Source organism: Myotis brandtii, unplaced genomic scaffold (assembly GCF_000412655.1).
Source record: "Myotis brandtii unplaced genomic scaffold, ASM41265v1 scaffold268, whole genome shotgun sequence".
Lineage (NCBI taxonomy): Eukaryota > Metazoa > Chordata > Mammalia > Chiroptera > Vespertilionidae > Myotis > Myotis brandtii.
Genome location: NW_005360187.1, coordinates 949,903 through 976,255, shown reverse-complemented (window position 1 = coordinate 976,255; position 26,353 = coordinate 949,903). Strand labels below are relative to the sequence as shown.

At 44.9% G+C, this 26,353-nt stretch overlaps 1 protein-coding gene across 12 annotated transcripts in view; it reads left to right on the top strand.

Moving 5' to 3' along the window:
- Window positions 1-26,353, top strand: part of ERC2 (ELKS/RAB6-interacting/CAST family member 2) — an 846,554-nt gene that overhangs the window by 630,355 nt on the left and 189,846 nt on the right. For 5 of the 12 annotated variants that reach the window (XM_014541320.1, XM_014541318.1, XM_014541317.1 and 2 more), the window contains one exon: window positions 773-853. The exons of the other annotated variants lie outside the window; for them this stretch is intronic. In XM_014541320.1, coding sequence (XP_014396806.1) covers window positions 773-853 — 81 coding nt within the window. The remainder of the gene's footprint in view (window positions 1-772; window positions 854-26,353) is intronic. 12 annotated transcript variants of the gene reach the window in all.

The window sequence follows — 26,353 nt, the reverse complement described above, 5'->3', positions numbered from 1 at the left end:
ACTTTCTGGCAGTCTCAACAACACTCCGCTGGATTCCACAATCCTGCACGCCATGTGCTGGAGGGGGCAGGCAGGCAGACAGTACTGGCCACCACCAAGCCCTGGCCTGCTTAGGGTGTGGCTGTGCCTTGGAGAAATGCAACCAGCCTCCAGGACAAGCCAGAGGCTCTCAGACCTCACTCCACAGAAGCGTGATCTTATCTAAAGATAAATGTTATGATACTCATCACCCTGTAGCCCTCACGTCTGAAAAACCTTCCCTGGCTTGCCTCACTGTTGGGATAAAGACAAATTCAGACCCATGTGCTCTCTGCTTGGCACATGTGATTCCCTCTGCCTGGCACACATTGCCTTTGTTTTCTCACCTAGTCAGTGCCCCCTCATCCTCTCCATCTCAGCTCAACATCACTTTTTCAGGGAAGCCTTCTGGGACTTTCTCCATTGGGTCAAACCCCCAGTGGGGCACTCCTATAGCATATGTACATCACTTAATTACACTGTAATAGAAACAGTTTTGCATTTGTTTTTGTGAGTACTTAAGTAGTAATTATCCACCCTGCTAGTTTATGAGCTTTATGGGGACTCATGACTTTTTCTGCTGACCACTTATCCACAGCATATAGTGGGCATTCAGCAATTACTTGTGAAATGTATGAATGAATGAATGAATGAATGAATGGATTTCCGGGGCAGCTTATTTTTTAAAAAAGAGACATCATTGAGCTAGTATGACTTTTAACAAGAGTTAACTGCATAATTCTTCTTATCCCAGTATTCTAGGCATACACCATCACCAACCTATAGGAGTCGTAGGAGAGATGAGACCTGTTTGCCAAATGATGACCACAAAATGGTGCGTGTCCTTTCTTGCCATGTCGCAAGGCACTTTACAGAAACGCCTTTTTTCATATGAATTATTTGCAATCATGACCATTTTCAACCTTTTCTCTTAATTTCTTGATCATATTCTAGTTCAAATCCTCTCCAATTTGGGGGGTTCTTCTTGACTAATATATCAGTGAGTTTCCGGATGTGGCAGAGATTACTTATTATGAAGGGAGCCCTTCCATCTTATCCCTGAAAACTGAGCATCTCATAAATCAGTTTGCCTAGAAATACCTGCACTCAGTTAAGCATCTGTCAGGAGAGCCAGAGAAGGTGAAATGAAATGAGTTCAGAAATTCCAACTATGCCTAACAACAAAAGAATCTTTATGATACTCTTCACATGTTGACGCCAATGTTGGTTGTAGGCTGAGCACAGTAGAAAGGTAAGAGAGCAACACAGGTTACCTTTCAGCTATGTGTTGCATAAAAAAAGATAAAGCATTAATCATAGTTTCTTGTAGACAGATAATACTATCTGTTGAATTCTTATCAATCCCATTTCTTCACAAGCACACACCTCTGATGCTTTTATTCCACCTTTTTCTTAAAAAAAAAAAATCTGGCTTCCAGATTTTTGCAGTTTTTGGAGAGGGTCTCAATTGAACATGAGTGAAGTTTTTTGTTTGTTTGCGTTCTTGCTCTAGGGAGAGTAGTTCTAAAAATATTATTAAAAATTACCATCTTTCCTTCTTTTGTGTCTTGGATCCAATCCCTCCAGCTCTTCCTCCACCCTTGAAGAAAGGACTGACATCAAAATAATTAATTCTGAAATCATTGCATTTTCCTGCTGCTAAAGGGTTTTTGAAGAAAGCTTAAAACTAAATCTTACCCCCTAAGCCTTATTCCCAAATGCTCCCCTGTGTGTGGAAGGAGTGATACGCACATCCTTGATGAAAATGCCTTTTTAAAATGAGGGCCAGACACTGTTGTTTAGTTCAAATTAGAACCAGCTTATTTCTCAGAACTGGTTAGAATACTTTTGTGATCAGAGATAAATTATACTTGCTTTTCTTTTTCCTTTCCTGCCAGTTCTGGGCATTGCGTTTGGCTACCAGGAAACATGCTGGTCAGTTGGTAGCCGGAGAGTGTTAAGACCAGGAGACTAGGCCACTGGTTCTCTGTGTTTTTCACCAGAGTTTGCAGAGGAAAAAAATAATCCTATGTTCAGGTCAACATAGTGAAATCTATTTGGGTAGAGTCTCCTCCCCCCCCCCGCCCCCAATGTTGTCCTGAGGTCATAGGACTGGCTCCAAGAATTATCCAGACAGGTGTGGCCTAGAAAAGAAGAAGGCAGCACTGACCCTGAAAGTGCTCATGAGAGCTGGTGGTTAAGGGTGGGATCCTAGTCAAAGCTGGATCTTGGCAGAGATAGAACCATCCTGTCAGGGGAGGTGGGAAGCTCCCCAGTGGGATGGTTGGTCAGGCATTTCTTTCCCCCTCTACTGGAGGCCACACTATGTTGTGCTTCCTATTGACAGGCCCATTGCATTGTATGCAGATGACTTTGAATTTTGCTGATAGGGGGTGAGCACAATTAAACAGCAGTGGAGGAACTTCATGCAGTAGGGTTCCCATAGCCTCGTGTTGTCCTTGGAGGAGCTCCAGAAAAGCTTGATTTGATCCCAGCATTGTAATGCATCGCAGACTTGCCCAGATCGAATTGCTGAAATGCAAATGCATTGGTTTTCACTGCAGACTCACTTTGGGTTAAGCTTTTCATGTCCCACTGGTAAAATCTAGCCACATCTCTATTTATCATTGCCTTCAATGCTAAGGATATTTACAGTATGTTGTAGAGAATCCCCTTTGCAAACAGAAATACTTAGATCTCTCCTGGGCAGGCCAGGGGCAGGGTTTTTTCATGGAGGTAAAGGTGCTCTGTGCTGCTGAAAACAGTGTCCTCTGAGTGTCTGAGTCATTGGTCAGGACACTTGTCTGCTCTCTTAGCTTGGAGACACTCCTTACTCCAGGCTGCTCCTGCCTCAACCCTGCCGCTCAGGGAATCCATTCAGTTGGCCAGTTGCTCCATAAAACAATGCTCAAAGATCTCGGAGGCAGAGTACTTTCTCTGCAATTCCATGTTTCTTAAATCCCTTTAGGAGTGCTTCTTCCCAAAACATCAGGCTGACCCTGATGGACTGCTTTCTGAGTCTATCCATCGAATGAAGCCATGTTTTAAAACCTACTGTTGTTCTCTTCCCTAAGCATTTATGGAGAACCTTTGGTGGGACTGTGTTGGGCACTCTTGGCTATAGAAGGAGGTATTGGCTTTGCTCTTGAGCCTTGGGTTTTTATCATTTCTCCTACCAGTAAGAGACAGTTCACAAAACAGAAGACTGTTATTTGGGGATTGCAGAAATGTTACCAACTTTCAGAAATCTTTGCATTGCAGGGGTCAGGGAATGCTTCATACAGAAGTAAGTATTCTTAGGAATTTTGTGATTGCCAATCCATAGCCTATCTTTTGTGGAACTGTGATACTTTCTCCTAAATTTTCAAGAACCCTAGTGTAAATAGTGCTAGTTTTAGAAGAACTTACTCTTTGCTTTTCAAGCATACCGTTTTAAGTGAAAATTTTGAAAAGACCGACTTTACCATTGTGCTGTCCTGCTTTTAGAACTACAAAAAAAGGAGAGGTGGGTCTGACTTTTAAGCTACAGAGAGACTTGCCAACTTCGCTTCGGTGATTTGAGGCGCCCCCACAGCATCCAGCAGTTGGCAGAGCACATCGGAATAGCAGGCTTAGCTGAAGGTGACCAAAACAGAGAAGGGTGTACAAGTGCCAAGAAGATCTCTCACGCGCTGTCTCTCTCTTTCTCTCTCTTTTTTTATTCAAATTTCACATCTGTGCTCTATTTTTAAACATTTATTCTTTAAGTGATAACGCATGTTTTACCCAGCCTCTTATTGGATTAGACATGTTTGAAATCCCCTCCACTTTAACCTATTCATGACTGCCTCCGAGAACATGCAGATCCACCACCAAAGCAGAGAGTGTCTGTGGGGAAGGCTCCCAAGGTGTCCACCACCAGAGCCATCTCACTTTGGAAAGAGAGGGACCCCACTGTTGCACGGGGTAGATTTGGGGGAACTTCAATAGGCATAGCTTCATGAGGACAGGTGTGGGTGTAACATGTCCAGTGTTCTTGCTCCTCGTGATAGTTTTGCTACTCACATTTTAGAGTGGGAGGAATTAACAATTTTTTAACTCTTACTGCATACCTGACCACAGGTTGGGATTTGAAATATCTCAATCCTCGCGGCTCTGAAAACTAGATGTAATTAATCCCATTTCAGAGATGAGGAAGCTGAGGTCCAGGAATTGGGTAAAGATACTACAGCCAGTGAGGGGGACTCACTCCAAAGCTCTCCCATGCTCTTCTCAGCAGATGCCCCCAAGTTGGGGCAACACCTTGTTCAGGTCAGTGCCCCCAAGAAATGGGGCTGAAAGGTAGCAGAAGAAGAAGGCTTTATTCTGTGATCCTGAGCACCACTCCCAGCCCCTCCCCAGGGCCCGAGGCTCCTGCCATGACCTGAGGTCACATGTGCAGGCTGAGGAGAGAGAGTTATCTCTTCCTGCATCGCCAGGCATTCCAGCTGCCATAGGGAGAAGGGCTGGGAGCTGATCAGCGTGCTGCATTTCCTGTTTTCCAGCATGAAATGTTGGCACTTGCTTCTTGGAACCTTTGTATTTCATTCTCAAGATATCTGTTTGAAAGTCATTTTTCCCTTTAGTTTTCCATCTTCTTCTTCATCATTGAACATATAAAAACAGGTTTCTCCTGGTCCCTTTCTCTCTCTCCCTCCTTTCCTTCCTCTCATCATATAATTAAAAGTCCTTCCAGGCTGTCTTCACCTTATCATTTCAAATGAATTGAAAAAAGATCCGACTTCCTGCCCTTGTGTCTTCCTAATGCTGAATTTCAAAATGAAAGAAAAGTCCTTTTCCCCCTCCCTCTGCACTTCATCCTGGCCCTTGAATAGCTGTGTTCAAATCAGAGTGATTTTGTTGTTGATCAGCAGAGTAGCAAACCCAGTTCGCCCTTCCCACCTTCATAATTCTCTCTCTCTCCCTCTCTCTCTCTCTCTCTCTCTCTCTCTCTCTCCAAGTAATAATTTAACAGGAAAAGGATTTTTCATTAGAGGAGGATAGTTCTCAAACACAGAATTTAACATTGCCAGTAGTTTATCTTTCTTTCCTTCTTTTCTTTTCTTTTCTTTTCTTTTCTTTTCTTTTCTTTTCTTTTCTTTCCTCTTCTTTTCTTTTCTTTTCTTTTTTCTTTTCTTCTCTTCTCTTCTCTTCTCTTTTCTTTTCTTTTGTTAATCCTCACCTGAGGATATTTTTCCATTGATTTTTAGGGAAAGTGGAAGAGAGAGAAAGACAGAGAAAAACATCAATATGAGAGAGACACATCAATTGGCTGTCTCCTACACACACCCTGACCAGGGCCAGGGAGGAGCCTGCAACCAACATATGTGCCCTTGACCGAAATCGAACCCAGGACCCTTTGGTCCACAGGCCGATGCTCTATCCACTGAGCCAAACCAGCTAGGGCAAGTTTATCTTTCTTTACTCTTGCTCAGCTCCATATTTTTGGGGGGAAGATGCCACTTTTTTTTTCATCTCTGTGACATGCTAACGGCAGAGTTAAAAGTTCCAGAATCTCCCATGTTTACTCTTGTTGTTTTTTTTAATTCAACGCATAATAATGAACTATATTTAAAAATAAGAAGGACTTAATTTTAACCACCCTTATTATGTAAATGATACTTTTTCATAATTGAAAGCATATAAATAAATGCTTTATTATAAAAATAATATATGTTCATTAAAGAATCTTAGGAAAATGTAAATAAAGCACTAAAATCCCCCATTTTCCTGCCACTCAGAAATAACTGTCATTAAGATTTATAGTTTCCTACATTCCATTGTCTATATACATATTTGCACAAAGACATGACATACTGCATAATAAAGATTTTTTAGCCTTATAAACATTTAACTTGGTGTGCATATTCCCACGTCCTTAAAAATCTTCAAAAATATATATCTTGGTTGTATGACTTCCATCATTGCCATAATTAATTTTATCATTCTTCTCTTTGTTGTGATTTCAATTCATTCCTAGTTTTTCACTTTTATAATCACATTTGATAAACATCTCAGTACATAAATATTTTTTCTTAGGATTAATGCCCCAGAGTTTAAATATTGGAGTTGTGGGCATTTTGAGGATTTTAAAGAACTAAGAAATAGCTCTCTCCTACAAAGTACTTGACATTTGTAAGTTTTTACATAAATGCCACCTATTTGTGTTAAGTTTGTCTAAGCTATAGTCTGATAACATGCCACTCAGATTTGGGGCAGAGTATTACTATAGGGAATGTAAATGGTCAGTAAGCTGAGAGAGCAGAAGGCAGAGGGGGATTTTTACAACTTCTTAGGGGAGTAGGCATGGGGAAAAAATGAGCAGTCCATTCTGCAACACATACACTGTGTGGACACTGGGGACATAGCAATGACCATATCCCTGTCCAAAGGGAGCATGTGTTCTATGAGGGACAAGTGAGAAACAATGACATCAAATACCTGGTGTGATGGTTGGCAATCAGTTGTGTGAGGGGAAATTTCAATGATCTGTGAGGTGTCTTGGAAATGATTTTGAATAGGGTGTTCCTGGAACTCCCCCCTGAGAGAGGGACATGTGAGCAAAGACTTGCAGGGGGTGAGCCTCGTGGAGCACTGTGTAGGAAGGGAGTCCTGTGAGGACAAACTGTAGCCAGGAGAGTTGTAATCTTCTCCTCAGGTCCCAGTCCCAAGTGCAGTTGCTGAGTTGACAAGGTGGGGGAGCCAGAACCCCACAACACCAATGTTTAGATGCGATTATTAAAACAATAAAATAAACACACAAGGACCAAAACCCCACTCTCTTATCTCTGCCCTGATAGGCCGTTGGAAAATGCCTGTTTGGACACAGCTAGCAAATCTGTATTCGGGTGATCTTTGACACAGTCTGGGACCGGAATTGTGCAAAGAGGTTACAGGTTCAGACTGGACAGAGAGGCTGTCATTTCAGAAAACAATGAAAATCGACTGAACAAAAATGGCAACTCAGAAGGTTTCAGTCCAGGGTGGTTCTTACGCCGAGAAACCTCCGATTCACTGATCATCCCGAGGCCGGTTTATTTCCTCTCTCTCACGGTCCAGCACTCCTAAAATTACCAACCCAGCTCAGAAGCCAGCCAGACACCCTACTGCTTTGGGCTGTATGGGGTGTGCCAAAGCCCTTTTGGGTGCCAGGGTAGGAAGCAGGTGTGTGGGTCACAAGCCTAGGCAGAGTCTCTCTTGTCAGTCTTCTTTGGTTTGGGGCCCAATGCTCTCTGCGCTGTCTGACACAAGCAGCCATGTAGAAAGTAGGATATTAAATGTTTAAATAAAGCAAGACAGCCCACCTCACCAGGGAAGCCCTGGCAGGCAGTAGAAGGTGTGGGGTCTGAGAATGGATCTGGGGATCAGAGTTCCAGCTCAACTCTGACCCCAATACACTAAGAAACCTTGGGCACCTCGTTTTGCTTCTCTCACATAGACTCAGTTTCCCCATCTGTAACATGAAGGAAGTGGACTGAGAGAACTCTAAGCTCCTGTAGTTCTCATAGTCACAGACTATTCCAGCACATTCACAAGTAGTATGTTGAGTACTTGATCTACACCAAGGACTTGGAGGATGCTCAAGCAAATGGCAGTATTGGCTTTCATGGAGCCTGCCATTGAGTAGGGGGGTGCATTGTTCAATAGGACATTAGCACAGCTATCATTTCTTGAAGAAATGATATTCTAAGCACAATTTTATAGTTTGGTTGTTTTATTACAATCCTCACGAGCCAGGTCACAGAGCTGGTGAGTGGTCGAGAAAGATGCTCAGTGCATCTGCCGGTAGGCGTCACACTCTGAGCCCCTTTGTTTTCTCATTGCAATGAAGTTGCCATCTTTCCCACCAGGGAGTATCTGAGAAGTCTAGATTTTAAAGGCGGCAGGGAAGAAGGAAGGCTCTGAAGTTTGCTCAAGTAATGAATCCTGACTGACCTCCACTTATTAGTATGTGATGGTGGCAGGTCAATGTGCCTTCCTGTAAAATGGGTATGCTGTTTTCTACCTGACTCACAGAAAAGCATCATCATGAAGGATCTACCCGGAGGGCTGCACAATTGTTCAGGAGGTTGACCTCAGTGTTGAGGTGCAAGGACAGGGCCATCTTATTGTTCCCCACAGGGTAGCACTGTGCTTTGAGGAGTGATGGTCCCAAACTGTCTCTGGTGACAATCCATTGACACAAACCTGCTCCACAGGACTTGTTCCCCAGACCAAAGAAGAGAGAACTTGAGTGGCAATGTTCATAAACAGGCCCCCCTCTGCTGCTTCTCTGGGAGCCAGACCCTGATTTATCCTTGGAGAAAAATAAATAGTGAAGAAGGTACAAACATTGCCTTGAAAGAACCCAGTTCAGAGTGGGTTCAGAAAGCTTCCTTCCAGGAAAGGAGCGTCCAGACCTCCCAGCCCCAGTCTTGCTTGTCCAGACTCCTGGGGGGTCTGCTGGGGCCAGGGTCTTCTGAGGCTTCCCAGAAGAGGCCGGGCTTCCAGGGAGAGCTGCGTTCCTGAGCCTTCCTGTGATGCAATCCTCGGTGAGGCAGGGAAACGAAAAGCTGATATTTTGGAGGGGAAGAGCCATCTCCAGGGGACTATTTTTTATGAACCAAAGACACTTAAGTGTTGCTGATTTATCTTAATAGCAGATACTCTGAGCAAGAGTCCCAGTTGCCTCTTTGTGCTTTTGGCAAGGATGGATGAGAAATGGGGTGGAGGAGACCCAATCAGAGCTGGCTAGCCCAAAGTTCAGGAGTCTTAATCTTCCTCGCTCCAAATATGTAACATAGACTTGTTTCCAAAGCTTTTCAAGTTGCAGGTGGACACCCAGCTTTGGCAAGAGGCAGAGCGGCTTCCAGAACAGTTATCCAGAGCGGGAGGGGAGAAACGCCTGCATCTCCCTTGGGTGGTTAGTTCTTTGTGCTCAGCCACCACATTCTGGTTGTGAGGGTGCTGTTTCTGTGTCAAGAAACCTTCTTTTGTCACGTGAAGAGCCCTCCTGCTTGTCACACACATGATTGGGACTCTACAAAAACACCTCTCCTCCTAGTTCTGGGCTGGAATGAGACCACACTGAACCCAGCGCCTTAGAAGATGGAATATAAATTATGTCCAGGCCATGTTCCGTGTTGTGACATTTGCTAATCCTTATTAGATATGGATAAATTCGCATGGCTTAATTTGGCACGTTGACCACTTCTTCAGATTGTCTTTGGGGACTGGAACGGAAATGCACAACTTTGCTGTAATTTTTCTTTTATTTCTTGAGAATGGGACATGGTTTTTTATTGTTAGCTGGTGGAAACTTTGGTGAATCGTGGCCAACTGTGGCTCACCCCCACAGGAAGAAAACATGGCTTTAGCTGAGAACATATTCTTTGAAACAAACCAGAATATTTGATTTTTGAAATATCTTCCCACTTAAAAAAAAACAGAACAAAAAAAAACAGGCTGTCCAACAAATATTAATGTTCTGAGCAAGACCAAGAGAATTGAGGAAGTCGAAAGCTAGAATTTCTCTCTGAGGAAAATTTTAGAGTGATGTGTGATGCTTTAGTTTAATAATAACTCCACTGAGCATGAAAGAGTCAGCGAGGATGCAGGTACAGCCCCAAGCGTTCACTGAGCATCCTTCTCAATCTTGGTCCTCCTTCCTCCAAGCGGAAGGAGCTAGGTGTTGGCTAGAAGTCAGGCATTCCACATTCCTTTCCTGGGTCACCCACATACACATGACCTTGGGCACATCCTGTCCTTTTACTTCCATTTCTGGAATTTGGTCCAAAAATCTGCTTGACTATAGGTTCGTTCTCTCTCTCTCTCTCTCTCTCTCTCTCTCTCTCTCTTTCTCTCTCTCGCTGCCAAACAGTTTTACATTGAAAATCATTGTCACATCTTTTCAATTGCTTGGGTTGAAACTATTGTCCCGTTCTCCATTCTTTTTTCCGCCTCCCACACAGTTTGGTTGTCAGTGGTGCATGCTCAGTAGTCACCTTTATGGGACTCAAATCTTGTCAAGTGTGACAAGTCTGATCAGGTGAGGGGTTATTAATCAGTTGTGTTATAGCCACAAAATTATTTAAGTGAGATTCTAGTTCTGGTCGTAATTGCAGGTTTGCGTTAACAGGTCTGTTTTGCAGTTTTATGAGCAGGAATCCTCTGGGGCAGATCCACCATTACTTCTCCGTGAGGTTCAGGCAGGCGATTTTTCATCACTGGGGTGGTTTTCAGAAGAGTGCTCATATAAAAAAGCCCAGTTCTCTCCTCTTAGCCACACCCAATACTCAGCTTCTGCCGAGAGCAAGGCCCAAAATCATCCCCACGTCTCCTTATGAAATGTTGTTGAAAAACGTTAGTCCCTGTGCACTGCACACAAAGGCCAAATTACTTCTGGAATGTTCCGTGGAACTCTGGGAATCCAGATAGGGATCAAGGAAGCAGCACAGCATCTGCTCAGTCCATTGATTGATTTGTAGGAGATTGTTCTCCTTACCTTGAACCAGTTGAAGTTACTTGAGTGTCACTTCTAGTGTTCGTTTGTTGATTCATTCATTTGTTTGTTTATTATATTTTGTTTTCTGTGGATCTCAGAGACTGCAAAGGGAAGTTCTGGGAATGCAGGGGTCTCTTCCTCCAGGTAAAGCAATATCCTCCTGGTGGATTGCCGGGTGTGAGGGTGTTTCGCAGACCTTTCACAGTGCTGAAATCACAAAGAAAGAGCTTCTGGAACAAACCAACCAAAAACCACACACTCATTCGGAGGCAGAGCCGGTCTATCTCATGCTGGTTTCCATACCCACCTTACCAAGATCTTTAGAGGCATGAAAGGTTCCCAGTGCTGAGGAGGAAGAGAGAAAACATGAAAAGGAGGTAGAAGGGACCCTTTTCTGATCAGCAAAGGCTACTGAGAGGGGAGGGCAAGAAACAGGGACCCTTTCTCAGCTTCAGTGAACCCCGGCACGGAACTCCCAAAGGCTTAGTGCTATGCCCTATCCATTCATAGAGGAAGAAGGAAGGTCACAAATGAAAGTGGAAAATAAAAGGAAAGAATAGTAAAAAGGATAGAGATTATTATTTGAACTTCCAGTTCTCTCTAGTGTTTCTGGCTATCTCATGGCAAAATTCTCAAAAGCAATTAACATGTACCTTAATTTTCAAAATAGTTATATCAACTGCAGTTAAACTTGGCTGTGCTTTGACTGGCCTGGTGCACTTCTTCCCCACTTTCATTAAATACCAACTCCAGGGCCAGCCTTTCCACCTGCATGGTCAGCATCTCAGGGGAGAGACACCAGAAGTCAATGGATCTGATTGATAGCCAGAATTCTGGAGGCATTGATCTAATGAAGGAAGTGAGCAACCTCCAAAGGTGGAAATCATTGTGTCACCAAACGCCTCCTCTCTCTCTCTCTCTAGACAGCCTTGCAATTCAGAAATGTCAACTAGAAATAAATAGCAAGAATTGGGGTGTCTTTGGACTGCAATTGTGACAAGAAAAGGTGGTCACAGGACCATGTAGCAGGGTGAGGGCTGGAGTAGAGATAAACCTGTCAGCACAGGGCACACAATGATAATGGGTAAGAGAGACAGTTGGTCAACAGACCCTACTGAGCACGAAGAGGGTCCGAACCCTGGTCCAGGCATTCCAGGGCTATAAAAAGGAATCAGAAGCTACAGACTGTGCTCAGGTACCTGCAGATGCCCTGTGCACAAAACCAGAGAGGTTGAATAATATTTTGCTGGTCGTTAAACAGATGTTAAGTGGCCTAACTTTAACCGTTTGACCCAGGCCCTCTGATCCCACTTCTAGTTTTCCTCACTCTCCAGGACACTTTCAGTTATGGAATTTATCTTAATGGGATCCATTTTGAACCCAGCTGTGATGGACGCTGTAGGGCCTGGTTTAGTAGGGAGGGATCCTTTCTGGCTAGGATAGAGATGAATCTGTGTGCACATTGGGTTACAGACAGGCCATATTTGGGGAGAGTTTTTATGAAGGAGGCTGGAAGGAGGTAGATTGTTCAGAAGGAAAGGTAGAGGTTGGCCTTGCCTGGCGACTGAACTGTTTCTCTCTGATGCACAAGACCATGGGGAGCCACTGTGTATTCAGGGGGAGTATGATATGAAAACTGTCAACAGGAAGCAGGTTAGAACCAGCATGTTTTATGAATGATAAAATGGCTTCTGAGATTTGGTGGCTAGGTCATTTCTGCGCGTGGAGCTTGCCCTGGGTTGGCTGAGTCGTGGGCACCTCTTGGGGCTTGTTCTTGTTTTCTGAATATTTAAGAGTAGTTGGTCAGGGATGATCTGGGCCTTTCATTAATGCACCTCCACCCCAGCCATACCGAGGATGAAATAACAGCTTCCTTCAATTATACAGTCTGTGAGACACAGGGATCTGCAGTCTCTTTCCTCTGTAGCTCAATTTTCAAATAGTGCCCTGAAAGCTTCAGGAGCTGAGAAGTCCTTTGGGCCATTAATGTCAAAATCCCAGAACTAAAGGCCCTATTTATTTGCTACCAGTTTCCAACTTATGTCTATTCCTAAATAATCATTATGGTGCATTATTCTTTTAATGGGTTATTTCAGAGAGAGAGAGAGAGAGAGAGAGAGACTACTACCTGATTTGGGGTGCTATTTTCTATTTTCTTATTTTGTGGAGTAGGCCTGAAATGTCCCCAGGCACATGCTCTTTCTGAGCCATAATTATGCTTTTAACCTACTCCTTTATGTCTGGGTCCTTAATGTCCAAACTCCTATATAATTACCAAGTTCAGTGTGTGGGAATGAGACAAATATTTTTTGCATGACTTTAGCCTATACATTACTGCAAACACTGTATTATTACAAGATATTTCCTGAACTTGAAGCTGTACTATTAACTCTCTCAACTTGAAAAGACCCAGCAAAGAGATACTCCCAATCTTTGGCCCATGATGCAAAACTCAGATGGACAGTGACTTGATCCAGCTGAGGGCCTTGGGGCTCCTGGGGGAGGACTTGAATTTGGCACCAGTGTATTGGTCCTGAGCCTGACAGGGACTTGGGAGCCTCTCCGTTTCCATCCAGCTGTGGTGCACAGCCACAGCCACAGCCATGGCTCGCACTGCCCTGTGAGGTACTCGCATTCCTCAGTATTTGAAAAGGCCCAGGTTTGTTAACTGCCTCTTCTGGAGGAAGAAGTTACTGTGTGAGCTCGCTAGGCTACAGGGAGATTGTTGATGCTGATTGTTCAGAGTAACAAGGACTTTAGAGGATCAAGCTGGAGGGAGGAGAGCTGTGGCCTTAAAGCAGGGTTCGTTTAATCCTGGGCTGCTGCAGGTCAACAGGAAAGACCGCGGGAGTCCAAGCACACCAAGGCCAGTCTCAGGAGTCTCTGCCCTGAACTGAAAGGATTTCAACACCATTTCCTTCTAATTTCAGAAATATCTGTACTAGTAGCTCAGCATTTTTGTATATGGAGCCAAGAACATTTTTATTGTTTTGTTATTATTTTCTTTTATTGACGATTCAAGAAATGTGGAAAGGAATAAAGGAGAATATAAATTCCATGAAATCCAAGCACCCAGCAATAACCATCAACATTTTGTGTTTATCTTTCTGGGCCTTTCTCACATATTCACGTATGCATGCATACATTTATGTATGTACTAGTATAGAGATATTTATATATATGTTTATGTAGATATTTATATTATTTTGTAGGAACATGTTGTTTTACTATCATCTACTACTTCCAGGAATTCATCTACATATGTGATACTTTTTCCTTTTAATAAATATAAATATCCATCACTCTTTTTTTTAAGATTTTTTTTTCGAGAGAGAGGATGGGAGAGGGAGAGGGAGAGAGAGAAAAATATCAATGTTAGAGTGAAACATCGATCTGCTGCTTCCTGCACACCCCCTACTGGAGATCATGCTTGCAGCCTGGGCATGTGCCCTGATTGGGAATCAAACTGGCAACCTTCCTGGTCGATGCCCACCAACTGAGCCACCCAGCCAGGGCAGAATATCTATCACTCTCAAATGGCTTCTGAGGATTCTATTTATATGAATAATGGATATTCAGTAACTTGTTAAACGAAATCCAGACGTATGGACATTTTATTTACTTCTCATTAATTGCTACTGGGATCGGCATCCCAGTGAATGTCTTTTTATCTTTTTCATCCCTGTGTACCGGTCCAGCTTTCTTTTCAGGAGGAGGTTGCTGGACCCCAGGGCGTGCATAGTTTGAGTTTTAGTACATAGTGCCAAATTGCCCTTGAGAAAACGTATTCCAGTTCACCATCCTGCCAACAGGATGAAAGCATCTGAAGAATAGGGAAATTAACTTTCCATTTTCGTAGCTTTTCTGAATTTTACCTGCCTCCGGAACTTTGCCTCCAAATGTCTAAGCAACAAGTGCATTCATGAAGCTGCAATAAAATCAGCAATTGCCGAGATCCTTTATTTGTTCACTAAAATTAAGTAATGCTTAGCTCACTTTGTCTTTTCATAAGGTTAGTGTAGGGCAGAGCAGGGGATGGCAGGCAGAGGCACAGGCACCAGGGCTTCAGCTAGGCATCTGACACAACAATTCACACACACACCTATTTTTTATTCATTTTATTTTACCAAGTAGAGAGAATTTGGACTGAATGGTGGTTCAGCAAGATGGGTTTGTAGTGGATTGAACACCTCCATCCTAGCAGGTTGACTAGGGAATCCTGTCCCCTCTTGGGAAGGTTGCCAGAGGCACTGTGCTCTGTCCTTCCAGAATGAGCACAGACCCGATTACAGTTGAACAGCACAGATGTTAGTGGTGCCGACCCCAGGGCAGTAGAAAATTTGTGTAGAACCTTTGGCTCCCCTAAAAACGTAGCCACATCTGTCCCTCAGTATCCACAGGGTATTGGTTCCAGGACCCCCCAAATAACAAGACGTGAGGATGCTGAAGTCCCTTGTATAAAATGGTGTAGAAGGATGCATACAGCTGACCCTCTGTATCCTGGTAAACGGAAAACACTCTTTTTGATTCTCAGTTGGTTTGAATTCATGGATACCAAACCCAGAGATATGGAGGGATGCCTGCATATTTACGGGGGAAATCGGCATATAAGTGAACCCATACAGTTCAAACCCGGGTTGTTCAAAGGTCAACTGTATATGCAGCCTTAGAAAGTGTGATGCTTCAAAGCTGAGGTTATAAAACAATGGGAGACATCATTAGAACTGAGAAATACCTCAGCAGAATGGAACTATAAACCCAAATTTAGTTAGGATAAGTCTAAAGTAAATATGCAGTAAGGAAAAGAATGAAACTTATACTTAAAATTAAAATTCTGGTGTGTTTGTGTGTGTGTGTGTGTGTGTGTGTGTGTGTGTGAGAGAGAGAGAGAGAGAGAGAGAGAGAGAGATTGTGTGTGTGAATGGCTGGGAAACTGGCCACCAGGTTATGTTTAATTAATTGAATATCTAACAACGAGTCATCGAGGCACAGCAGATGCTAAGAAATCAATGCAGGGTGGAGTATATTAATTATTGTAAAGTTGTGTTTAGTGCAGGGAAGGATACATGTAAAGATTTGCATTCAGACCCTGTTTAGGGAATTATTCTCTAAGAGAAGCCCTGACACATTGTCATGACCCCATATGTGATGGGGTCCAGAGCGGGGACTAGGAGAAGTGGAGAGTGACCAGTCAAGAGTATACAATGGTTAGGCAAGATAAGCTCAAGATCATGGGCATAGCTGTACTTAAATGTCTCAAAACCTGGGCACCTTCAACAAGGCAGAATTAGGACAGGTAGACTGAGACTGCAGCCAAAGCTCAAAATATGTCAGTCAGGGCCATTTAATGCATGTCTCATAAGCGGTTAAGTTTTCCTTCTCCTGTGATAATGCGTCCACCAGGACAGCTGCACAGGAAGTCCTGTTTGGGTAAGAAGACTGGACGAGGTTCTTTCCACCAACACACGCATGTTGAGTGGCATTTACAGGCTCAATACTCTCCCATGAAAGACCCAGGCTTTGAAAAAAAACGAAAATCTTTTGCAGAGAAGTAAAGCATAATTTTACTTCTCCTGCTAATGGTTCACCTATAACCACCACCTGCTAGGGCTGTGGCACCAAAGGAAAGGGCTGGCTCTGTTGCATCACAGCACACCAACGAGCTCCAGCTTCTCTCTTTCTCTCTCCCGCTGCAGTGACATTTCACATGTTAATGTGTTCCATTGATCTAGGCCTCTTCAAATCTATCCAGTCTGTGCACAGTTTCCTGTTTCCACTTAGCCTGCTTTTACTTGCTCTCTTCCCACTTTTACTCAGGTTCTTCTCTTCCCCAAAGCAGCTCACTGCTCTCTTTATCTATACAATTATTCTCACGCACAGTAAGAAAAAACCTCCCACGCCTTCCCCCTCCCAGATGGACTAAAGGACATTAAAGGAGATTCACAGATAGTGAAATGGAAATGGCCAATAAATGACTGAAAAGATGCTCAGTCTCAAATTATAATTGGGGAAATGTGAATGGGTTGCAGTATTCCATGTATCGGATTTTTGAAGATTAAAGAATTTGAATAGACTCCGTGTTGGCACAGTATAAGGGAAGAGGCGCAGACTGGAAGTTGGCCAGCATTTTTGAAGGGAAATTTGGTGATATCTTTCAAAGTTTAAAATATGTATACTCTATCCAGGGAACTCTCCCAAATCTCTTTATTTAGCACATTATAGAAACAGCTATTATATGTTTAAGCATCCATCCTTGTTGAAAACAAGTTCATGAGGACAGGCAAAGCTTTCCTTTGGGAAAGTGTTCTCTGAAGCATTGTTGGAATAATGAAAAATTGGAAATGACCTAAGTGTCCATCATTCATTCACTCACTCATTCATTCATTCAGTAGACATTAACTATGTGCCAGACAATGTTTTAGGTGCTTGGGATACATCTTTGAACAAAATAAACAAAGAGGCCCTGGCCAGTTAGTTCAGCTGGTTAGAGCATCACCCCGATATTCCAAGGTTGTGGGTTCAATCCCCAGTGAGGGCACATACAACCAATGAATGCATAAATAAGTGGAACAACAAATCAATAAAAAAATTTCTTTCTCTCTTCCTCTCTCTCTCTAAAATCAATTAAAAAAATAAACAAAGTTTCCTGCCCCAATGAATGCATAAATAAGTGGAACAACAAATCAATTAAAAAAATTTATTTCTCTCTTCCTCTCTCTCTCTCTAAAAACAATTAAAAAAATAGTTTCCTGCTTACTATTTTAGTACATCAGACTTATAAATAATGAGAATATATGCATAGACTGGAATAATATGTATCCATTAAAAATGAGATAGTCAAACAGGATCTTGATATGGAAAGATGTCTGAGACATATTAGACATTTCATTTTTAAAGGTTGTGTGTGTGTGTGTGTGTGTCTGTGTGTGTGTGTCTGTGCTTGCACTATGCATAAAATTTTCCACAAAGACTGGGAGAAAATCTTAACAATGAGAATGGCTATTGGGATGGAAAGAAAGAGAATAACTTTTTTTTAAATAAAGTATTTTGTACTATTTAATATTTCATAGATAGGATGTATGCTTTTTAGAATGAAAAACTTATTGGTGTTATAGATAGAAGAAGAAACATAAAGTTAAATCAGTACTTCTGGTAGAGAACCAAGGCTCCTATCTGAAAGAAAATGGAAAATTTTGTAACTTATCTGTAGGCATTGAGACCAAAATGATTAGGTGTTTGATGCTGTTCAGACTGCAAGATGGAAATGAATACCACAGTGCTTTGGAATGCAATGTGAAAGACATGAGGTGGGCTTGGTGTTCCTGGTCGTGAGCAGGTGGACTTGTCTTCGCATGCCAATCAAATGGGAAGACAGCCAGGGGCAGGGGAGGCCCGGACCTGACTCATAGGCAGGTATCTGGGGCTTTCTCTTGGGTTTGTGACCAACCTTCAGCCCCTTGGAGCCTCAGGCTCTCCTGTGAAATAGGGAGCTTGGATTCATTGTTTTAAGGTGTGGCCTAGAACCAACACGGTGTGCATCTGGGTCATTCTAGCCAATCCTCATTTGTAGGAGAGAGACTTGAGATAGTCCCTGAAATCCTCGGGAGTCTTTGAGAAAATCACCTCAACTTCTCCTAGTGCTCTGAAGAAACATATATCATATCTGTTTTTGTGCAGATTCAAATGTAAATACATGTGGATGTTTTGTACTTAACGCTGTTTCAACTGCAGGGTCATAGAAAATGAGGCTTTTTGGATTCTACCTTAAGCAGGTAACCAAGAGAAATTGATTTTCAATGTGTATCCATTGATGAATTTAATCTGATATGTTGGGAAGGGGTGAAAAAGCAGTGTGATTCAACACACTGGGCATTTCCAGATGGAATTCGAATGTAATTTCATCCTTTCTGACACTTGGATTTCTGTCAGCTCCCCACGCCCAAGAGTCCCACTTTGCCTCTTCTTGGGGTGAGTTTTCAGAGGGGAAGTGGTGGTAAATGATATATCTGTCTTGTTTGTGTGTCTCCGGAGGGTTCATGGAGATCTTCTATCCAGAGTGGAATATGTGGGCAGACTTTCCTTCCCTGTAGAACTGAACTGGTCCTAGGTTATCCCATTTAAAGCCAGTAAAGGCACAGAAATCCAAACACAGGGAGGGCAGCACGGCCAGCAGCCCAAGGAGAAGGTAGACAGACGCCTGGGGGAATGTTTCATAGATTTGGTATTTGGGACACTCCACTGCCATTTCTCTCTTCCCATTTGTTTTTCAACTGATTGGAAAACGACTAATGAGGGTGTTTACATTTTCTCCAATTGTTTCACCCAAGTGTGAAAGCAGCTGGGAGAGGGGTTTGTTCTCTGTCCAGGGCCCTCGCTGTCTCTCCTGTCTGCCTCTCACTCCCCCAGCTGCCAGGCCCCCTCCTTCCTGCCAAACCTCCGCTCATGGTCTCACCGCCCCTCTCCCTGGGGTTCTCTCAGTGCGCTGCAGGGCCAGCAGCCCCACCACATGTTTTGCATTGCTCACACCCCCCTGTCTCTCCCGCTTTTGTTGTCATTTGTTTGTTTTGAGGGAGGTGAGGTGCCGAGGAGGTCTTGGATTTGTGCCCTTCCACTCAGCTTCAGAACTGGGAGCAGGCCCAGGTTTCACTGGCCCCATTTCCGTGCTGAGGTCGCAGCCCCAGAGGGAGAACGTCCTCCCGGCCTCGGACAGTTCCAGCTCAGGCCCATTCATTCTCCCTGGGCTGCTCTGAATGTCCGGTCTCTGCTGTTTGCAAGGCCATTCCCAGTTGCTTAGCTCTTTCCTTCTGATGAGTGTCTCAAGCTTCCGTCATTTTGAGAACCACCATCACGATGCTTTCCATGCCCTATGACATACTTTCTATGTATGCTCAGATGTGCTCGTTCTAATTTATTCAAATACATTGCACAGTCAGTCCATAGCTATTAAAAGTGGGCTTACTCCCTGTGAATCAGTCCAGGTATGTGGACACTTCTCTTCCTAGCCATGACTCTCTGTGTCCCTTCCTGAGGTGCTGCTGGGCTACCAACTGCTTTAAGTTCTCCGTTGAGTAGGCATCCACACTGTCAGTGTCCAGCAGCCCATTCTGTTAGGCCATACCCTGCGGTGTTGTGTTGTGTTTTGTTTTGTTTTGTTTTGTTTTGTTTTAATTCATTGTCTGAGGAGATGATTTGGTGATACCAGCTCTGGCTAGGCCAGTGTAGTAAACATTTGTTGAAGGTACCAATGGAATGAATGAAGAACTTTCCTTCCCTTGCCAGCCCAGTTTTAGACCTGAATTCCAATGCTTACAAACAGCCTTCTCTTTTTCCTTCTTACCTCCTCTCTTAAAAAAAAATGTTTTTATTGATTTCAGAAAGGAAGGGAGACGGAGAGAGAAACATCAATAATGAGAATCATTGATTGGCTACCTCATGCATGCCCCACACTGGGGATTGGGCATGTGCCTTGATTGGGAATCGAACCGTGACCTCTTGATTCATAGGTCTGTGCTTAACCACTGATCCACGCCGGCTGAACTCTTACCTCCTCTCTTTTCTTTCTTCTTCTTTTTCCTCCCTCCCTTAGTCCCTCCTTTCCTATCTTCTTGGCCTCCCCCTTTTCCTTTCTTTTTTCCCCCCTTTTAGTTAAAAAACTGGGATTTGATTTTGAAGCTCCCTTTCTAAAGAAGCTCCTCATAAACCATGCTCAGAACACACCCTCGGTTGTTGGGAGAGTCTGGGACATTTTCAGAGACCAGCTATTGACTCTCCGAGTTGAAACAGTTTAGACTCCACATAAAATATGTGTTGTTTACCCAGGCTCTTCATGCTCTGCATACTGTTACAGTCCTTGAAGAGCTTGTCAGTGACAAGTAAGATAAATGAATGAAGAGGACTTTACAAGTGTTTAAAAGCTAAGTATAGCATGTGCTGCCCACTACTTAATTAAACAGACCTGTGCTTAACTGAGTAACTTTGGGGTGGAAACTTCTAGGGCCTTCCCTTCCCCCAGACCCCATCATCATGAGGTGTGCGGGATGTTAAAAAGTCCTTGTTTGTCTGATTGCTGATGTGTTCGAAACTGTCTCGTTGGTTGGAGCATTCAAAATTAATGTGGATGGCAGTAATGACGATTGAGTTTGTATTAGGAGAGGTCACCAACTTCGACTCCCTGGGAATTGATCAAGATTTATAATGTGTCTGAGATCCATCCTTTTCACATCGCATTTTAAAATCAAAGTGAGTTGCTTCTCTTCTCAGCTCCAACTGGGGTCACTGTCCAGAGAGTCGGGGCCCATTTCCAGATCAATCTTAATTTTTTTTATGAGGGGTTAGTCTTTATGGATCTGAGCAGCAGGGTACAGTAGTTAATTAGTAAGCTTTGGAATGATAGTCCCAAATCTGCTAGGAGTGTGATCTTTGGCAAGTTTCTTAGTCTTTCCAAGCCTCAGTGTCTTCATCTCTACAGTGGGGATAATAACAGCCTCTGTGTAGGGCTGATATTCAGGGCAGATATTTTTGAGTCACTCTTGGTTCTTAGGAGTTTCTGCCTCTGTCATAGCAGCTATTAAAGATTCTGATGATAGCCCTCTCCAGCCCACATCACAGGGTTGGTGGGACTGACTCCCTGAGATGACAGGATGAAGGGCTAGGCAAGCATTGGTTGTTATCGTTGATGTTTGCAGGTTGCTCCCTCTCACAGTGCCAGTCTTCATTCTGCCACTATTCAAGATCCTAATCTCCACACTAATCAGCAGAGTACATAGAATTCTCTCTATAAATAACCCCCCCCCCCCACAGTTTGCGCTGGCTGATCGCAGAAGAGACGTGGTGATGCCCCTGGTGACAGGTGTTGTCCATCACCCCTTGTGGAATTCCTCAGGTTTCTAAAGTGGCAGCAGGAAGTTGTTTACCAGAAAAATTTCTTTCCCCTGATTTTATCAGAAAAAGGAAGAAAGAAAGAAAGAGAGAGAGAGGAAGGAAGGAAGGAAGGAAGAAAGAAAAGTAAGGAAGGGAGGGAGGGAGGGAGGGAGGGAGGGAGGGAGGGAGGGAGGGAGGGAGGGAGGGAGGGAGGGAGGGAGGGAGGGAGGGAGGGAGGGAGGGAGGGAGGGAGGGAGGGAGGGAGGGAGGGAGGGAGGGAGGGAGGGAGGGAGGGAGGGAGGGAGGGAGGGAGGGAGGGAGGGAGGGAGGGAGGGAGGGAGGGAGGGAGGGAGGGAGGGAGGGAGGGAGGGAGGGAGGGAGGGAGGGAGGGAGGGAGGGAGGGAGGGAGGGAGGGAGGGAGGGAGGGAGGGAGGGAGGGAGGGAGGGAGGGAGGGAGGGAGGGAGGGAGGGAGGGAGGGAGGGAGGGAGGGAGGGAGGGAGGGAGGGAGGGAGGGAGGGAGGGAGGGAGGGAGGGAGGGAGGGAGGGAGGGAGGGAGGGAGGGAGGGAGGGAGGGAGGGAGGGAGGGAGGGAGGGAGGGAGGGAGGGAGGGAGGGAGGGAGGGAGGGAGGGAGGGAGGGAGGGAGGGAGGGAGGGAGGGAGGGAGGGAGGGAGGGAGGGAGGGAGGGAGGGAGGGAGGGAGGGAGGGAGGGAGGGAGGGAGGGAGGGAGGGAGGGAGGGAGGGAGGGAGGGAGGGAGGGAGGGAGGGAGGGAGGGAGGGAGGGAGGGAGGGAGGGAGGGAGGGAGGGAGGGAGGGAGGGAGGGAGGGAGGGAGGGAGGGAGGGAGGGAGGGAGGGAGGGAGGGAGGGAGGGAGGGAGGGAGGGAGGGAGGGAGGGAGGGAGGGAGGGAGGGAGGGAGGGAGGGAGGGAGGGAGGGAGGGAGGGAGGGAGGGAGGGAGGGAGGGAGGGAGGGAGGGAGGGAGGGAGGGAGGGAGGGAGGGAGGGAGGGAGGGAGGGAGGGAGGGAGGGAGGGAGGGAGGGAGGGAGGGAGGGAGGGAGGGAGGGAGGGAGGGAGGGAGGGAGGGAGGGAGGGAGGGAGGGAGGGAGGGAGGGAGGGAGGGAGGGAGGGAGGGAGGGAGGGAGGGAGGGAGGGAGGGAGGGAGGGAGGGAGGGAGGGAGGGAGGGAGGGAGGGAGGGAGGGAGGGAGGGAGGGAGGGAGGGAGGGAGGGAGGGAGGGAGGGAGGGAGGGAGGGAGGGAGGGAGGGAGGGAGGGAGGGAGGGAGGGAGGGAGGGAGGGAGGGAGGGAGGGAGGGAGGGAGGAAGGAAGGAAGGAAGGAAGGAAGGAAGGAAACCTCCACAAAATGTGAAGTCAGGAATAAGAACAGCAGACCAGTATCTATCCATATGGAGTTTGGTTCATGCTAAAGACACTTTACTCTACCTCTCCCATTTACCTCTGTTCCAGGGACAGAGGCTCATGGAAAAGTGGTTCATTCTGAGTCTCAGAGTGAATATTTGACAGAAAAAGAATTAGGGCCAGGCCCGTGTCACTTCCCTAAGGAGAGGTCTGTCTCCAGAGGTGATGGGAAATCTCAAGAGCTGAGCATGGAAAGGCCTGGTAGTCACAGGAATGTTAGTCCGATACAAAAGTTAGGCACAAGCTTGTCCATAATTCAACAAGGGTTTGAGCTGGGATTCCCACAAAAACAAATCCAGAGACAACAATTTGGAGCAGGTGGTTTATTTGGGTAGTGGTCCCAAGAAGCATGGTGAAAAAATGGAGAAGTAAGACAGGGAAGGGAAAAGGTAAAAAAAGGAACACTGTGGGCAGGTTTCTGTTATCGCCAATAGGCCTGCACCCTGCTGAGGACCTACTGGGACATTCCAGAACACACTGTAGCGTTTTCCCAGTAGGAGCGAGGATGCTGGTTATTTATTCCTTACCTCCCTCCCTCACAGATCAAGAGTTGTTCTGAGGACGTGAGCTCCCCAACACTTCTGGTCTGCCCTGTTCCCTGGCCAAGCCTGCACCTGTGGCCAGAGGAAGACCTCAGGCAGAGGGAGATGCAGGGTGCTGAGATGGGAAGACAGCAGCACATCTGAGAGTGTCTGTTCAAGCTGCAGGTGGCCTCCAGGGTAGAACAAGGGGCTGTGGAGAGGCACTGACATTCTCTGTAACAATTAAAATAAAATAAGGCTACATAAAGAGTAGGTACAAAAATAGCAGCCGAACCCTCCTTGGTGACCTACTAATTTTCTGTCTATAAATAAGGACTAAGGGAGGTGCCTTCAACAAAGCTGGGAGGCAGAGTTTCATCAATGTTCTGTTTGGTTGTAGGACTGATTGGCTGACTGAGTTGGGAGAGGTCAGATTAATTTTTGAAATGGGGCTGATGCAAAAGCAGTGGATTGTGTAGATATCTGTGAAAGCATAAATGTCAAGAGACTGGTGCATTTTTCCCAGAAATGTCATAGTTTGACAAGTGTGAGCATATGAGTATATGGCTATGGCTGTCCTAAATTCCTTCCAAAATGACCCAAGTTTATAAGTGCTTTTGAGAAATAAGAAAGTGAATTATCTCAAATATGTTTTCTGCTCTTTCCACATCCAATAAAGCAATGAAGAAAGCAGCGTAGGTACACACACACCCACGCACGCGCACGCGCACACACACACACACACACACACACACACACCATATTGACCTGGGTTTCCTTTCAAGGCAATTAGAAAGTGAGTTTACCATGACATCTCCCCGGCCCACTTTTCCTTATACCCATATCCACGCCAACTTTCAAATCTTAGCTCACAGGGCACCTGACCCAGGGAGACTTATTGGATTCCCCTGTCCTCAGCGAGGAGGGGATTCCTCCTGCCTCTAGACATTCATGTAAACTAGGGGTGAGGAACCCTTTTACTGCTAAGGGCCATTTGGATATTTATAACATCATTTGCTTACTATAATTCACTTAATATAAATTTATGTTGCTATCAAAAAAGCTCCTACGTTTATTGAATTTCGAGTCCCGCCTACTGTTGCCTTGGCAGGGCCAGACCAAATGCTTTTGTGGGCCTTATACGGCCCGTGGGCCAGACATTCCCCACCCCTGATGCAAACCAGTCCCTTCCCTCTTGATTTCCTTCCCATATTGTGTTGTAGTCAGTGCTCTGATAATTCATATCACACTGTAGGACTGTGCCGTCAGAAACCTGGATTTAAGTCCTGTCCTTTAACTTACTAGCTGAGCAATCATGGGTTTGGTTTCCTCATAAGAATGGCTACCTCAAAGGCAAGGATTTGACGAAAGCATACTGGTCAAGCACGTAGCCTGGCACAAATTGCACTTGTCTTTGTGGTTGCGGAAGTTCAGTGAGTGTTGAACGAATTTCTGCGCAGTGTCCTCAGTAGAATCTTTTCCATCAGTGATTCTTACTCTCATATAGTCCCCAATGCGGCAAAGTCTCCTGATAGCTGCTTCATCCTCCCACTTCATCCTCCAAGAGTGACCCAAGCATTGGAACCCAGGCCCACTCTGTTATGATTCATTGCCCTGTGGGCCTGGTGATGTTCAGGAAATTCCTCCCTTCCTCATTGTCGCTTGTTATCTGGTTTCTCCATCTTTTACTCAGAGATAAGAACTGTTGACCTTGCTCTGAATTAGCAAAAATAAGATCAGTAGAATAGTTCTGGACTATTTTGGATATTTCTGGAAAGAAAGAGGGAGAAAAGAAAATCTGATAGAATAAAGTGTAATTGCTATTGTATGATATTATCTCCATATCCCATAGCAACAGATCTCATATTTTTTTCTTATTTAAAACCACATTCATGAAGGTTTTATTGTTAACTTGATCCAGATGACTGATCAAAGCATAGTTTGTTATTGCCACCTTGCTAAAATATTTTAAAGGCAGTTTTAATATTACACTTTTATAGCTACATATTGCCATTAAGCTATTGAGTCTATTACTAGTCAATCAAGGATTTTCATTTTGTTTCAAGGGCTCCTTGGACAAACTCTTCAGAAATGTCAAGAGAGATGGAATATATGGCACCTTTTCACAGATGGTGTTCATCAGGATTTTCGTTAATGGAGAAAGTTTCAGTTTTCCATGGTTGACTTTGGTGCTAACAAAAGTGTTCCTGCGGCCCCTGCTCTTTCAAAGGCTAGGGTATAGTAAGGAAGTGAACCCCATAACACCTCACTGGATCCATTTTACTAAAGAATGGAATATTTCTTGAAAAAGAACATTTATATTGCTCTCCCCATGTCTAAGAACAACAACAACCAAAAACAAATATACAACAGGTAAAGTTAAACTATTACATGGGGGGTTACATAGTCAACTGGCCCATCATAGACCCTAATTGTGTATTTTTTCTTTCATTTGTTCCAAAGTAGTCTATGCCCTTTCCATTCATTCCTTCATCCATTCCTACATATATTCAACACACACTTATTACTACTAATACACCTGACTCTGGGTTAGGTGTTGAGTACGAGAGTAATTCGGCGTAGTGTTTGCCTCGAGAAATTTTCAACCTAGTGGTGGAGGAAGCCAAGAAAGCACATGATTATTTACCATTCATTGAGGTAAGTGCTGTAATGAGTGAGAGGTTGAAGGAGGGCACGGGATTCTGGGAGGGCAGTGGATGAGCACTCACTCCCTTTTGAGGCAGGCTTGGGGAAGGCATTGCTGGAAGTGATGGTGTCAAAGCTAAGAGCAGAAGAACTGAAGGGTATAATTCAGGTGAAGGTAGAGGATGACAACATGACGGAACAGAGACCACATGTCCCAGGGCCTTGGAGAGGGGATGAGTGGTGAGGCTGGGAAGTGAACGGCAGTCACCCCCCAAGAGCCTTGTAAGCTGCGGAGGAGCTGGGCTCTTTTCCTGAGGCCGTGGGAGCCTGTGAGGAGCTTGAAGCCAGGGAGTCAGTGGGTCTGAGGTCACTCTGGCTCCAGATTGTGCTCG